This window comes from Symsagittifera roscoffensis, chromosome 9 (genome assembly GCF_963678635.1).
Source record: "Symsagittifera roscoffensis chromosome 9, txSymRosc1.1, whole genome shotgun sequence".
Lineage (NCBI taxonomy): Eukaryota > Metazoa > Xenacoelomorpha > Acoela > Convolutidae > Symsagittifera > Symsagittifera roscoffensis.
The window spans coordinates 39,223,896-39,240,552 of record NC_087070.1 but is presented as its reverse complement, the minus strand read 5'-3'; the positions used below and the strand labels follow the sequence as shown (position 1 = coordinate 39,240,552).

Sequence of the window (16,657 nt, the reverse complement as noted above, 5' to 3'; positions counted from 1 at the left end):
ATTTCAAATACTTTGAATGTCTCTCTTTTATTCATGAGCTGACCTGAACACTTTGTTATAGGACGAATGTCGGCTAGAAAACCCGAACTACCCAAATGCGTGAGAGAATTCATAGAAGGCAGTGTGTTTGAGCCCAGTAAGTTCCTGTGCCTGGAGGAATGCTTGAAATACACGAGGGTTTGGAATGAAATCCAATTCGCATTCAAGAACGTCTATGCAAGTCCAGAATTCCCAAATGTTACCACAGACATGAGGTATTTGTTTTTATTAGTTACGCTCAAAATTGTCTTTTTTTCTACACCTTTGTGCATTATGCTATCAACTGAGTTTCTTGGTAATATTTATTACAAGTCCATTTTATGAGAAATAGCCAGTTGACAAAATTAGAGGGCATGATGACAAAATTAAAATAAAAATTGCAAAAAAATTGGCAAAATTTTTTTTAGTCAAGAGCGATTGAGTTCAGTGAAAAACTGCAAGATTAAAAAATGACAATTGCTTAAATAATTACTCACTTGTAGAATTAAAATTAACAGGTCAGCTTCTCACTTTTGTCTTATTCAGTTTAAAAATCACAAATTTTTGCACCAGTTTTTTTCACGGTGACAGGACTTTTTTTAGTATCCGAATCACGACCAATAAGTCTTTCATATGATAGCACATTTGATCCTCAACAAGTTTTCCTTTTTGAAGTAGTCAAATAGCTGAAGAAAGTTTAAAAAAATGGAATCTCGCAATAATTAATGCTTCGAAAGTGACCGAAACAATAAATCCAATGTTTACTTTTTGTTGAGTTGAGACAACTTCAATTGCGATTTATATATTATTGCATCATCACAAAATATTTTGCATCATAAAGAAATATGATTGCATCAGAATTGCAATAAACAACATTTTCTTGACAGGAAAATCTGATCCAAGATTGTGGAAATCTTTAGAAAAAGTAACGAAAACAGTAAAACTCGCACAAATGTAAAACGTTAGAACATTATCATCAATCAGGTTTACTTCAAAAAAAATGAAATGAAAAACTGGATTCTGAAAATGTCAGCAGTAAAACCCTTTTGATCAATCACAGGGCCAGCTCGTGCAACTCTAAATTCTGGCGTAGAATCCTAAATGCCCTTGAACTCTGCGAGTTTTCTTGTAGAATCCTCATTTCGGTCAAAAAAACTCGGCCTGTTTTCATTGTTTCTTTTCTTCTGGGGTGATCCGAAGTTAATCTTGTGATGTCATTAAGCAACGTCAAAAATAAACGAAAGTTTTTTCTCATACTGGACGTCAAAATTGCCAGAAAATCTTTAGTTTTTGTCTAATTTATTCGTTCTAAAGTTGAAAAGTTTGTCTTAAACCTATAATGTTAATAAAGTCTTGTTTTACTAAACTACTCAGATACAAATACGTACAATAAGTTAAAAGACTAAAAAGATAAGAAATTGAGTTTAATTTAAAAGGTTATTCTCAGACTAGTTTCAAACAGTGATGCATATAGACCGAAAATCGATGCTCAGCATAAAACTGACAGGTATCTAATCAATACCGAAGGTCATTTGATCTAAGTAACAAAACAAATCACGTAAGTTTTTTTTTTATAACTTAGTTCATACTGCAGCACAGTAGCAGATTCAAAGCTGGAATCTGCCAATTTTAGATTGAAACGTTCTAAAAAAAGCATGAAGACGTCTTTTTTGCCTGTTCTTTTTTAAAATCATTTCGGCGAAGAAGTTTTGGTCAAAATAATTTCTTTTTAGTGATATGGAAGAGCTCAGAAAACCAATTTGTTTGATCTCAGTAAAAGTCGATTTATTTTTGAAAAATTTTGAAAAACCACCCTAACTCTCGAGAAAATCCTAGAGCGACAGTTTGGTAAGTTTCGTGTCGACAACCAAAGAGAGAAAATTAGAGAGAATTTTTGCGAGAGAGAGAGAGAGAGAGAGAGAGAGAGAGCAAATGAGAGAGAAGGGAAAAGTAGGCAAGAGAAAAACGAAAGAGAAGCAGGAACAGGAGAGAAAAAGAGAGAACGAAGAGACGAAACAAAACATTTGCTTTTGTGCAGCGAGCAGCCAAAACGAGCCTACCTGTTCAAGTTCTTGCTATTGGCTGGACTTCCAGTTCCCATTCTTTCATTCGCAGCGGAATAGAACCTATCCTAGTCCCTCACTGTAGCATATGTCACACCAGAATTTTAGTCAATAAAGAGTATGGTGCCACTTTGGAGGCTGGATACACTAAACACTAAAATGCTCCACCCTTAAACATATAAGCCAATGGTCACGCAGTTTTTACTGTGGGTAATGTAACTACTGTAAAATTTACCTCACTGACTCCCTCAACAAACAACAACAACCACCGCCACCGAAAAATGAGCATCAAACTAAAGTTCTACAACTCAATACAATCCAATCCGCCTAGGACCTAAATTGGACAATATTATTCACCGCATGGCAAAAACTGACACCAAAAATGCAGCAATACAAAAGACATTTTTAACTTATGAATCCAAGCCCTCACATGGATACCAAATTGTTGCTCAAAACCGACCTAGCAACCGCGGCAGAGAAGGCGGACTTGCATTTATTATCAAGGATATCGAACACCAAACTCTTAAACTTCCCCAATTTGACCCCCACATAAAAGCAATTAAATTAGTAACCAACACATCCAACCTTACACTTTATAACACGTACATCCCGCCACATTCAAGTTTTAATCCTGGATAAACTGCGTCTCTCTTAAACCTACTAACGAACACATGCAATAATATTAGGTCATAATAAGGCACATAATGTTCTGTGATTCTCCGAATTAAAACCTGCCTCGTGCGAAATCTGCAGAAGAAATTGATGTCTCCGACTTCGTTCTACTCAACGAAATAACACGCACTAGGAAAATAAATAACTTTGTTAGCTCACCTAATATTAGTTTAGCAACATCAAATTTTGCAATAACCACAAGTTGGTTTTATAGCAAAATACTTGGGTCTGATTGTTCTGCCATTACCGTGGAAATCACATGTGAAATTCAAACAGTTAAAGCATCCAAAACTTACATGATTCTTAGGGAAGCGAACTGGAAAATTTTTCAAACTGAGAGCGAAAAAGCCTTTTGAAAGAAAAATACCACTGCCCAAATCAGCCATGGGAGGCGAAAAAGTTTTTCGGAAATTTAATTGCGGCGTGGCTCTTAGATATATACCTCACTGAAGGTTTAAAAAGGTAAGACCCAATTTTTCAACAGAAGCTCTTAAATTTCCACAAGAAAGGGAATATCTCAAACAACCGTGCGTGGATCCTCCAAAATAAGTAAACTAAATTGGACAATTGTAACAAAAAGGCTAAATGGATTGTCTTTCTTGGAAATGTTGACAATTGAGGTGTAAAAAATAAACTCTGGTCTACAGTCAAAGGACTATCAATCACCACTGCCAAAACACCTAGAATTACGCCCATACTTGTCGATGATGAACCAATTCTCAACACCGAAAAAAACTTGTAAACAGTTCAACCAACAATTCACCCCTCGCCAAAGACAAAAAGGCCGGTTTTACGTAAGATAATGCAACTAGATGAATTTAAAGTTTCGACAAAAATGGTGGAAGATACATCTAAGTCCCGTAAGAAAAGTAAAGTGCTCGGACCAGACAACATCGCACCAATACATCTACATTTCATTGGAAAACAAGCTATTGATTTTTCGAGAAAGATAATCAGCTTCTCACTGAGTAATGAAATCATTCCTGAAAACTGGAAAAAAAAACCCTAGCCAAAACAGGAAAAGATACTGAACAAGCTAAGAGCTACAGACCAACTGCATTGATTTTTCTAGGAACAAATTCGTAGAGCGCATTCTTTTACCTGATTTAACTTTAACAAAGATTTTCGTGAAAATTAGCACCGCCTTAGAAAAGAAAGATTAACTAGCACTAGTCTTAACTGCATCTCGTTCTACATCAAAACTGACTTGAACTAGATAAAACCATATCAAAGATTACTAATGGTCGCCTTAGACTTGACTGCAGCCTTCGATACTGTTGATCATCACCATCTTCTCAACGACACTGCCAGCTCGAATCTATCTAATAATACCTAAGAGGGCTTCTTGCCTATCTTCGTGATTGGATTTTTACACACTTATGTAGAAATCAGAGTCATTGAATGCAAACACAGCATTGTGAAACAAGTTGTTCATCAAGATGGTGTGTTTTCCCCGGTCGTTTTGAACGTATGCTGTCTAATTGCCACCACATAAGAAAAAAAGATGAAATTAACAAAATACGGAGATGATATTACCATAACAACACCAAGACCCAACATCAGCCACTTAACGCAGACCATAAATCCATATTTAAAAAACCTCAATACCTGGCTTACAAACAGAAATCTGTCACTCTTAAAAAATAAATTTACATCTATCTTGTTAACTTAATTGCCCATGGTTTCTCGCCGAAGCCTAAAACTTTTCAATAGCGGACCAACTCAGCTTGACGTAGCTGAGATTTTACTTTAACTTTGATTCAACGAAGATATGACTGTATATCAGAGGGAGGGGAACAGCTTATACCTGCTTCATTGTGTATACCAAAACAATGAAGTTGAACATCTTTTATTTAAAAAGAAAAGTCTTGCAAATGTCAATATAACTTCAATGGGTTTTTGGCGTGTGCCTGCAGCGAGTATTCAATGCTAGCATTACAATACAAGAACTCTAAAACGTTGTATCGCAATATTCGCAATTTTTTTACTTGTTGAGTTTGTGATATGAGCCTTGATCCAGTCTCTATCTGTCCAAACCAGAGTCACAAGGCTCACCCAACTGCTGCTTCTTAATGTGGATCAATTTTACAAGCTGTTTTGAAAATTTGGATAATTCGATATAAAATTACATTACATAAAAATAGGATTAATCCCGCGTAGATTAAATCAAACATTTGAAACAATCTTTGTTGGTTTAAATCAGTTTTTTGGCGGTTAATAATTTCCATTTCGTTTTTCACTCGATTAGGTTGCTTGTTGCAAGCAACAGCCCAATTTGAAAAGAGTTCAACATAGAACCAAATGTTAATTGTCGACGGCACCCAGCTACCTGCCACCCGAAACCAAAAGTTATCGGCGTTACAATCGACAACCAATTTAACTTTAACGAACACTGTGTTAAGCTCTGTGAAAAACTTCCAAAAAAGAAATAACGTTCTGAAAAAGCTTGTCGGCACTAATTAGGGCCGCTCTAAAGAAACTTCAAATATTACTTACAAGTCGATTGGGAGGAGTGTACTAAACTATGGACCACCCGTTTGGACCCTCACTCTGAGCTACACTAACTGGCAACATCTGAGAAAAACAAAGCACTAAGAACAATCACTGGTTGCGTAAAAATGAGCGAAATCACGCATTTGCACGACAAAGCAAAAATTAGTTCCGGCCAGAAATCATAATGAAATGCTCCCCAGACAGTTTTTGCTTAGATGTTTTCGAAAGCACAGAACAGATCACTATAATTTAAATTATAAATGGTTCAACCGAAACATCAGGTCTACCTTTAAACATAGTTTCAAATGCGAAATTGAACTCTTGCTTACGAGCAACCAGGAAAGCATATCTAAGCTTGAATATGTTTGGGGATCAAAATTTTCATGCCACCGAAGTACAAAGTTTCCTCAACGAGAAATCTAAGCTGCTCGGCAGAATTCCGCCAATAATAGCAGCTAATGAAAACAAATTTGAGCGGAAAACCAGATGTACGCCAGCACAATTTAGACCGGGGGATTCAACCCACTTTAATAGTTACTACCATAGATTAAATTACAATGTACCTGACGTCTGCCCAAGTTGCTATATAGGACCGCACACCACTGAACATCTGTTTAATTGCCGGGTACACCCTATCGCACTTACCATCGACAGCCTATGGGAGAACTCCGAAGAAGCTGCCATTCATCTGTACCTTATCACATAACCCCACGTAACGAATTTTCTAGGTTTCCCATTTACTAAAAATTTCCCGCTGGAACTGGGCATGGAGTATCACTGGGTTCTCCGCGCGCCGAAAAACTTGGCCCCTAGAAGGGGTATCATTAACGACAACCAAATCTCCTTCTGAGTGTCCCATGCAGAGAGGAGGCACCAACACAGCCCTGCAGTGATAGATTATACAAGACGACCAACGAAAAATCCCAACTCTCTCTCTCTCTCTCTCTCTCTCTCTCTCTCTCTCTTTATCTCTCAAACAGAATCGATCTCTCCAATTCAAATGAAAGTTCGAAACCGAAATCAGTGTAGCTACAACAACAGCAGAAACTCCTAGACCCGCCCTTGTATAAGGGCTTCAAACAAATGTAAAGGAGGAATTTCACAACTTTTTATCTCAAAAGGGAAGATAAATTGCTCATCTGGTCCATATGGTTTCACTTTACTGCTGATAATTGTTTAAATTATTAATCAAACTTTTTTGAAGCTAAATTTCAATATGCAATTAATATGGACAGAACGGTTAGAAAAAAAGCGCAAATGAATGCTCTCAGATGTAAACATATCTTATGTCTTCTGAATTTCCATTTAATTGAAGACAAAAATTAGCCGTGAATGTTTGAAAAAAAAAAACTAGAAAACTTGATTTGTAGGAGTGTAGGTGATAAGACTACTGTGGGAAAATAAAATTAATATGTTTTTTATTACCCGGGTCGAGATCCCGCTCAAAAACCGCTCAAGATTTGAGCGGTTTGAGCGGTTTTCCAGCAAGATTTGAGCGGTTTGAGCGGTTTGGGCGGTTTGGGCGGTTTTTTTGGAAAAACCGCTCAAACCGCTCAAATCTTGCTTAAAAAACCGCTCAAAAACCGCTCATTTCTTGCGGTGATTTTTGAACGGTTTTTCAAGCAAGATTTGAGCGGTTTTTGAGCAACGTACCCCCCCCCCCCCAAACGTACCCCTCCTCAACGTACCCCCCAACCCACGACGTAACCCCCTCACGTTAAACCATCCCCCCATGAAACCCCCAACCACGACGTGCCCCCTCTCTCTCTAGTTAGGGGACATCTAACTCTAGTAAGGGACATCAACTTTAGTAAGAGGTGAGGGGGGACATCAACTCTAGATAGAGGTGGGGGGGGGGGGTTGGTGTGCGATCTTATAATCGATTATTTTTGTTATTTTGTAGAGACTGACAATAAAAATCTTGACAGTATATTTGTTGTGCATGTCTAAAACATTGAACATATTCAGTAGAACAAATACAGCGAATATTAAGCTTCCAGCAAGTCCGCATAGCCTAACGGATAAGGCGTCTGACTTCGAATCAAAAGATTGCGGGTTCGAATCCCTCTGTGGTCGACTTTTTATTATTAAATCTTGCGCGGTTTTTGAGCGGTTTTTTTAGATAAACCACTCAAAACCGTTCAAGTATTGCGCGGTTTTTGAGCGGTTTTTTTAGATAAACCGTTCAAAAACCGCTCAAACCGCTCATTTTGAAGCAAGATTTTGAGCGTAATTGTCTAAAAAAACCGCTCAAACCGCTCAAATCTTGCTTCAAATTAGGTGAAAAATCTCGACTCGGGTAACCCTTTTAAGGTTTTTTACAGGATTTGTTATTTATATCTCGGGTAACTGGCCAAATTTGCTGTATTTTTAGCCGAGTGATTGCCGGGATCATGATGAATACGGCCACATCTATGTCACGTGTATCTACACAATTAGGTTGGTCGCGTAATTTAGATTTGCGTCATCTGTTGTTTTTGAAAGCAACGATTGGAAATTCATTTTATCCCGATTATTATAGCATCGGCTTAGTTACCAGTAACTTAGAACACTCAACGGTTCAATATCAGCGGGCGACAATTTTTGAAATCATGAAAACGCGCGTACTTTTTTTTATAAGAAGAGTCCTTTTTCTCAAACTTGAACTAAAAAGTTCTCCCACTTGCTTCATCATTGTCGTGAACATTCTCCTTCTAGTGAGCCTTGGAGCTCTGAAAATACGCTAAGAAAATGTACATTTCACGCTTGCTTTTCCTAATTTTGAGTCGCAGAGTACTCGGTACGAGACTTTAATTTGAAATCGCAGAGTATTCTAGAATACCGTAAGTCGCTGACAACTGAGCCGCTTATGATTTCTTAGAAATTGCATATGATGGTGCATATGGTTCCCATGACGTAATCTCATGCTGAACTTTGCGGTAGAAATTCAAAATAGCATATAGGTCTACGGTGGTAGATCAGAAAATCGATGTATCAGAAAACCGAAAACGGGGGGACCAGATTAGTAAACCGAAAGTTCATGATTCAATTACATAATCCCATTGGCTAAAAACTGAGATTTTTACACAATGGCAAATTTTTTCCTCCAAGAAAACTGAATTAAAAATGGAATAAAATGACTCTTCCCATGCCCCCGTAGTTTTTACACTCACGAAACGACTGTACTAGTACGAACCTTCAATTTTTTCCAAGCTGATTCGCAAAGATTGATGTCAATTTTGGGGAACCGTTACCGCTTTTTGATAGCCTGTGCTTTGACTTTTGAATCGTAATAAGTTGATCAACTTTCAACTCAGTTGATGCGCTTCACAGTTGATGCACTTTCAATTCATTAAATGAACCGAAAAAAGTGATTTGTTTCAAACATAACAATGATAAAAACTCGATTGCAAAAATTTTCTAACCTAAGATATCTTGCATTTTTTTGAATTGCATTTTTAATATATAACGTGGCTTTATGCCTTGCGATTTTTGTGGATGCCTTCAATTTGCTATATTCTGAATTGTGATTTGAATCGATTTGTATTTGGTGCCACTTTTGCTGAATGGCGCTGGAAATTTATTAGCATATGTAGCTGCTTCTATTGTGACTAGTGTTTGTCGGTTGTTAAGCTTGCGTGGCTGAGTTGATTTTGAGGGATGCTCAAAATATCTTGATTGCAGTAGGTCGCAGGTTCGAATCCTAACCGTAGCCGACTTATCGCTAATTCGAGGCTTATTTCTATTTTTTCTTATTTCATTTGATAGAGCTGCTTTTTATTCGTATTCTAGCAAATGTTTGCGAAGCGCAGCTTGGCCTCTGTAAAATTATTGTTCTAGCACAGGGAACATTTATTCTATAAATCTTTAATTCCGCAATTGATGTAATTAATGCGTAAATCTGATCTGGTAGTTTACCGACACAAAGCTTAAGTGTACGCACTCCAGATCTACTTATTTTTGAAAGATTTTGATTTTCCATGTACGTGATCAACTGTCTGATCTCAATGATTCTTCGGAAATTAAAACAGTTTCTGAAAAGTTTGATACGAAAAATATTGTATAGTTCAGAACAATGCAAACAACTAAATTGTGCGTCAATTTTTGTAAGCTTTCTGTACATTCAAATAAATGTTTGAGTGGTAGTTGATTGCTGCTTTCTAACGGTCAATTTACACAATTTTTTGTCCATCCATTAAAAATTGGCATTTTAATCATCAATATCAATTTGATTTATAGATGCAAAAGTGATATTAATTGCAACAATTACTAGAGGAGCTGCACTTACTATAGGAGAGTTATTTACTGCAAACAATGAGTTTCAGTAGAATCCATTGGAGGTTTTTATTTTATGGCTCTCGCAGTAAGACAGTAAACTTTTGAAACCTTCAAAATCATACCTTGTTTGTTCAAAAATCTTCGACAAAAAAACTAAAAGTTTATTAAGTTCTTCTGATAAAAGAGGTTCTGCTACCATCTTATTTCAGTGAACGTGATAATTTTGTTTTGTTCAATTAAAATTGCGAAATATTACGTGAAAAGCATAAATTAGAATTTCTTATCCCCATGTCATTCATTGAGTAACAACAATTTGAAAACATTTTGATGACGGAGAAATGAGCTTTTTTATTGATAAAAAAAATTTCTAGCTCAATTTTTACTAATTTGCACCGAGGGTCCACAAGTCATAATTGATGGTTGCCTTTTTTGTGCAATTAATGCTCGACCAATCGAAAAATGGCGTGAAACTTTGTATTTGGATGTTTTTGTTTTTTTTTGCGTAAAATCAGCTACCACATATAATCATTGGGGAGAGAGTTGAGTGATATTTCATATCAAAGCCCTGACAGTCGTGTTTCAAACTACTTAAAAAATATCCCAGTGTTTAGAAAACCGGTTTGAGCAAATAAAGCGAGCAAACAGGCTTATAATAGCTTATTTTAATGGCTTCAAAGCTTAGTATGGCTCAACTTTACTTATGAAAAAATTAATTTTACTCGAGTAGCGTTGCTTTTTTTGAGTATTTGAGCGCGTTCACCAAACAAAAAAACTTCACAAATTCAAAAAATTTCAAAAAAAAGAAAATTTTTTGATTTTTTTTATGATTTTGTTTTCGTTTTTCTAGTCGTTTTTCTACAAATTTTGCTTATCAATATTTGTTTATTTCACTAAGACTGTCGAATATGCCTAATCTCTAATTTTTCCTTCAGCTTTTTTTAAAATCTCACCACGCCGAAAAAACGACACGAACTTGAAGTTTTTTTTGTTGTACTAAGGCAGGAAAATTCTGTGCTACTTGCACAGTAATCGGCGGCCATCTTATTTATTTTGAATACAGAAAATCTAGCAACCTTATTGTTTCAATCAATAAAAATTATCTGGAGATTTTGAAACAAAGATGTTCGGTGGTTGTTCAATAGAACAGAATGTTTCGAATACGTTTATCTTTGGAAAACAAATTTAAAATTGGTTGAACAAAATGTATAAAATGATAAAAAATTTTAGATTTTTTTTTCAGTTTTTCTAATTTTTTTTTTCTATTTTTCCCTTTATTCTCATTTGAGTAATTATTTTTGTAAAAACTTTACGTTTTAAATATTAAAAAAACTGATTTTTTTCCGAGAACTCTTCAGAGAAGAAAAACAATCGCTTAAGGTGGGTTTCATTTTGTTGCAGCCAATTTTAGGTATCCCAAAAAACTCAAAGGGGCCAAAACTGGTATCAGTTCAAATCCTTGCCGTCATTCAAATTCTGTTAAAACTTGTCAGGTGTCAAAAAAAATGGGTGTGACTTAATAGGGTAACAGTTTGTGCTTGAATGCTATCAACAGCGCAGAGCAGATCACCACACTGTAAACTATATTGAATTGAACACGTGCTTACAAACAGCCAGGAGAGCATCTCTAAGCTTGAATATGTTTGCGGGATCAAAACCTTCATACCACCCAAGTACAACGTTTCCTAAAATACCTTCAAATTGGTATAAGAACTAGGTTGCATTAGCTAAAATAGTATGAATTTTAGAGAAGAATTACATAGAACGTTTAGTCTGTTTGTGTAGACTAAAAAACTTAAAAACTACAAAAGTCACACCCATTTTTCCCGACACAGAGAAGTTTTCATCAAAATCTGAATGACGACAAATTGTTTAAACTGTTGCCACTCTTGGTGCCTTGAGTTTTCTTTGGGTTTCATAAAATTGCCTGGAGCAAAATTAAACGTACGTAATCGATAGTTTTTTCCTCTCTTTGAGAAAGGGTCGGAACAGAAAATGTAACGTTTTCACAAAAATGTATTTGTAGAAAAGTCCAGCACAAATGCGAGATCATCAAGCTCAGATATATGTTTTAGGCGATTCTAATACGCTGTCTAAACCCCTGGATGAGTTTTTGAGAGACCCCTTCTGGTTGCTGAGATGCAACCTCACCGGAACCATGGTGCTTTTGACTCCTTTTGAGGTCAACGCACTCTACGATACTCTAACCAAAATGGAACACGCCGTTCTTTTCATGTTCCAACCTTACTATCAAAAACCATCCAAGTCGATCCCGGCTCTGCAAGATCTTCCTGGGTTTTCAATTCCCAAAGGAAACTGCCTGACATTTGCCGACAATGCCCAGTTTGCCGAGCTGAACTTATTTGCAGGAAATCTGTACTTTGAAAACTCGGCACAGGAGCAGTGGATTTGCAGCTATATAGGCAAGAGACAAATCAAAAATCAACATGTTAATTATGCAGGAGTCGAATATTTGCATGAAAATTGTTTACTGTCTAAGAGTTTCCTAAGACATCTTCGAAACAAGTACGAAAAAATATGTTTTTGTTGGTGGGAGAGCTTTGTGGGAAAGCGGAAACAGAAAACTCCGACCACGATAATTCAAGAAAAGAAGTTCAGTAAAAATAGCTGAACTAGCGATGAAATATTAGCTGAATTGAATTGAATCAGCAACTCTGGTCAAAATTTGTCTAACTCAGTCTGAAAACCAAAAGTATTCAGACCAATTTTTCTCGAATTTGAGAAAACTCTTTCAAATGTTCGTTCCGAAATCCGAATCACAACCAAAAGAGCTTTAATATGATACTAGACTTGACCCCACACAAGTTTTCTGTGATGTTGTCAAAATTGGCTCGAAAAAAAACCGAATCTAAACCTCCTGACCTCTCGATTGGTCGGAACAAGCTTAAACTCTTTGCACCCGCGCCACTTATTCGTTTACTTTCGGTTTAATTTTTTGTTACCTATTAATGCACGCTAAAAAACTAACTATCACTATAGATGAACTAACTAAATAAAGACTACTGCTTTCAAAATTAAAAAAATAAACTTGAAGAAATTTCACGTTTTCAAATTCATCGATGTTCGTCCCTCTTTTGCAAGTATTACAGTAAAAGCTTCCCAAAATTTATGAATAAATAAGGCTGCTCGTATGTCAGGGCGAAGCCCTGAAAGTACCGACTGCACTTTGAGACCAATTACAATGTTTTTGGATTAAAAATGACGAAATATTTAAGAGAAAGTTTTTTTTTGATGTTTTTCCGTACAATTTCTTCCCCCACATGATAATGTTAACTCCCAAGACTTGCTTCTATTCAATTTAAATTGCATTAATTCGCTGCTAACGCTTGTCATAAGAAAAGTTGAAATTTGTCTGGAGGAAAAATAACCAACTCGAGCACAAATTTTTCATCACATTCTTTGGAAGTCAAAGCAAAAGCAAATCTTTTGGTCTTTCCTTTAAAATGCATGACGCTTAATACATCCTTCTGTATTTTACGTAGCATTTGGAGGGTTGAAATTAATAAAAAAGGAAACAAAATCTTCTCAGTTTTTTATATCATTCTGTCAAAAAAAATTTTGTTGGCCTTAGAGTGCAATCGAAACATTTATGGCTTCGCTAAATCTAGTTACCGATATACGATCAAAATTTGTTCACTCAAAAAATGTAGTGATTGTCATTAAGGTTGATTGAGGGATTCCATTCACTGAAGGGTTCGATCCAATTGACTAGTAGGATAACATTTTCGATCAATTTTACCCTCCGATTGATCTTAAAATAATTTTATAAAAACATCAGAAGTTATTTGCCCTGTTTTTTTTCTAAAAAAAATCTACAGCACTGAAAATTTTGGACAAATATACTGTGATTCTAGTGCTTTAAGAGCTCAAAATCAGTTCGGTCCATCTGAAAAAAGGTAGAAAATCCTGGATCTACCTCTGGCTAGAAATCAGATTTTTTTTGTATTTGCAGGATACGAGCCACATATGGCAGTATTGTTTAATTTTATATTCTTTAATTTGGAAAGGTTCAAAACGTCTTTATGCGTGCTATATTTATTTAAGATCATTTATCCACGAGGGATAGGACCAACATACGAGCTGTACAGCCCATCTTGGCGAACCGCTGTTGTGCCCCTGCTTAAGAACTACATGCAATTTTTTTTTGGTTATTTTTCTGGGCTGGGTAATGTTGCCTTACCCTCAAGCAACGAGCACGGATCATGGTGGGCCTCGAACATCCGACCTTTCGATTGAGAGGCGGAGACGTAACCACTTCACCACTGCTCCCCTATCACAAACTTGCGAAATATTAGCAAAATTCATGTAGTTTACGATAAATTGTTATAGGTGTATGTTTTACTTACATTAGTTTCGGACTACAATATCTTTCAGATGGTGAAAAAATTTTACGTCAAAAACGCTTAGTTTTCCGCTTTATCCGCTTTGTAAGTAATCCGCTTTTTCTTCGAAAGTTTGTATATTCGATTAATAATTTATATGTACAAGCTACTTGACTGCATGTTTGTTTTTTATTTGAGTTATTTCAATTTGAGAGGGGCAGGTATAATGGGAAAGACCCAAAATTTGTAGGATTGGTCAGCCAAAAAAGGCTGACGTTAAATAGTGTAAATCTAAAAAAAATATCGGACAGATTTGAAAAAAAAATTACTGGCCCTTTTTCCTTTTCTTCCCACCGCTGTTTTTTCAAGTACAATTTTTGTCCGCATTGTCCGATTTTTACAAAAAATGACCTTGTTAAGCCGCGCATCACACCAAAAAATTGTTTCTTGTGCTTTGGGAGACCCGATTGACTTTTCCGTTACACTTTTTTTGGTTGATTTTGATTTTTTTTAGGTCTTCTGCCTCTGCCGCGAACTCCAGAGCAGGAGGAGGCATTCGAACAGAAATTAATCGCCTCTGACGGATTTGTGAGACCAGAGAATAGACGTGGAGTGCCTGGAACTGAGCATTGGAACTGTCCTTTCACCAGAAGTCCTGTGTCCGCCACCCTGGATTTGATCAGCATCCGAAACGTGGACACCTTGTATCCGTCTAGCCACATGTACAGACTCATGTCAAGATGTCATTACAACTTCAAATCATAATTATTCCCGAAAAAATCAACGAAAATGGCAAAAAAAACAAAGCATTGAAAACTCACTGTCGACAGGGGTGGATACAATGTGTGTGTGTGTGGGGGGAGGGGGTTTGTTGAAATGATTTTTGGTACTATTTTACGACATCCATTTTTGACGGGCCAAATGTTTTTCTCTTTCTTAAGACACCAATACAAACCATTTTGGAAGAAAAAGGCTAGCCAAAAGTGCGTTTTTATCAAAAAAAGTTTTCAAAAACCGAGTTTTATGGCTAAAGAGCATTCTTAATTTTTTCAGCAAATAATTTAAACTAGTTTACAAAAATGAAAACTATGATTGTTTTTTGAAGAAACGCTACCCCTCTCGCAAGCAGTCTAGATCCCCCCACCCCAAACCATCGCCAACTCTCGATGCGCTCTATTTCATTTTTATGCATGCAACCACTAAATAAACAAAGTTCATCTTCACCATAACAAAAGTAAATGTGTCCATACTGCTATTTCTGTTATTGTTATAAAAATATACTTGCGTTGTCATCATGAATAATAAATTCTGTTCCCTGATCTGATTTTAGCTCTCTTCATTGCCAGCATTCTTTTCAGAGTTGTCTAGTTAATTTTCTGGACTGGATGAACTCATGTCACCGAAACTTCCCCGGGCTTCGACGTAAACTAACCATAACATATCGAGTTTTTTTAGTTTTACCTTCTATCGATTTTCGTTGATCTCGACTCGATCTAAACATTGATAACAAAAATTACACTGAAACTATTTACCTATTTTTATTAAAAGTGAAACTAAAAATATACTAAAGGTAATGTTACTGGCTTTTAAAGGGCCCGGGTTGACCAAAAATGCTTATCATACAATTCTCATAAATGGGAAATTTCTTTTCATACAATTCCATACGTACAGAAAATTGTATGAAATCTCTATAATACATATTTTCCCATAAATGGAAATTGTATGATTTATTTGAAAAAAAAATTAAGTGAAAAGAAAAGAAGCTAATATTATCGTATCTAGGACTACGTTGCATGCATTTTTCGGAAAATGTTTGTTTGCGTACAAAAGTAGATTTGCGGTTGAAAAGAAAACAAAAAAAATGTTGGGGCAAGTTTTCAAAATTACTACTGAAAAATTTTTGTGTCGTATATGGAAATTGTATGGTAAGCAGTTTTTTCAAAAAAATTTCAAAGCAGTTTTTTTGTTACCACTCTGTTCAACTGTTCTCAAAAAGTCGCAGAAATGGTTTAATTTTTTTTCCATTGCTTTTCGAAAATGTATAAAAATTGCATGACTTGATGTATGGAATTGTATGATAATGATTTTTATTGTATGGAATTGTGTGATAAGCAGTTTCGGTGTATGGAGGCCAACCCGGGGGGTTAGTGACTCGTATAGCAGCAAATAACTCCAGCTGTTTAGCGTTTTCTCAAGTTTTAAATTTCACAACTTTATTTCCTTTTTTATCATTTAGAAACGTTCTCGTCCCCCAATTATGTTAACATCCGTAGCTCAAATTGAAGAACTAAAAACTCATCTTTCCTCCGGTGGCTTTTTAAGAGTTTTTTCATGAATCATTTGAAAAAATTTAACTGAATTTATATCGCCAATTTTTGCAAGCATTAGCTAGTTGCTTCAATAAGGCGCTCACTAGTAATTTTTGCCTAACTGAGCATTCAGAGAAAATGCATGCTATATTAGTGAACAAAATTACGTAACAAATTTATTCTTTTATTGTTAATGTCAAATTGTTGACTATATCTTTTTCGGTCATCGAAACTGAACGAAGTTAATTAAACTAAAACTGCCAAATTCGACATCGGATTTCAGTTTTTCACTGCTTTCAACACCTAAAAAACACTTCCAAAAAATTTATTAAGCTATAAGCTGTAGTTTTTGACGGATTAAATTGTTCAAGGTCACCGAAATTGCCTCAACAATTTGGCATTTACTATACATGGGCAAGGTAGTTATCACACATGCTAAATTCTTTTAATTGTTTCATCGAATTCCAATCAGAAATAGCATAGGAAAACAAACGTACAAAATTGA

At 35.9% G+C, this 16,657-nt stretch overlaps 1 protein-coding gene across 1 annotated transcript in view; it reads left to right on the top strand.

Annotated features, from left to right (window-relative positions):
- Positions 1-14,869, top strand: part of LOC134854840 (uncharacterized) — a 24,992-nt gene extending 10,123 nt beyond the window's left edge. The window contains exons 2-5 of the mRNA XM_063871199.1: positions 62-254; positions 7,621-7,685; positions 11,576-11,923; positions 14,358-14,869. Coding sequence (XP_063727269.1) covers positions 62-254; positions 7,621-7,685; positions 11,576-11,923; positions 14,358-14,608 — 857 coding nt within the window. The 3' untranslated portion in view covers positions 14,609-14,869. The remainder of the gene's footprint in view (positions 1-61; positions 255-7,620; positions 7,686-11,575; positions 11,924-14,357) is intronic.
- The last annotated feature ends 1,788 nt before the right edge of the window (positions 14,870-16,657 follow it).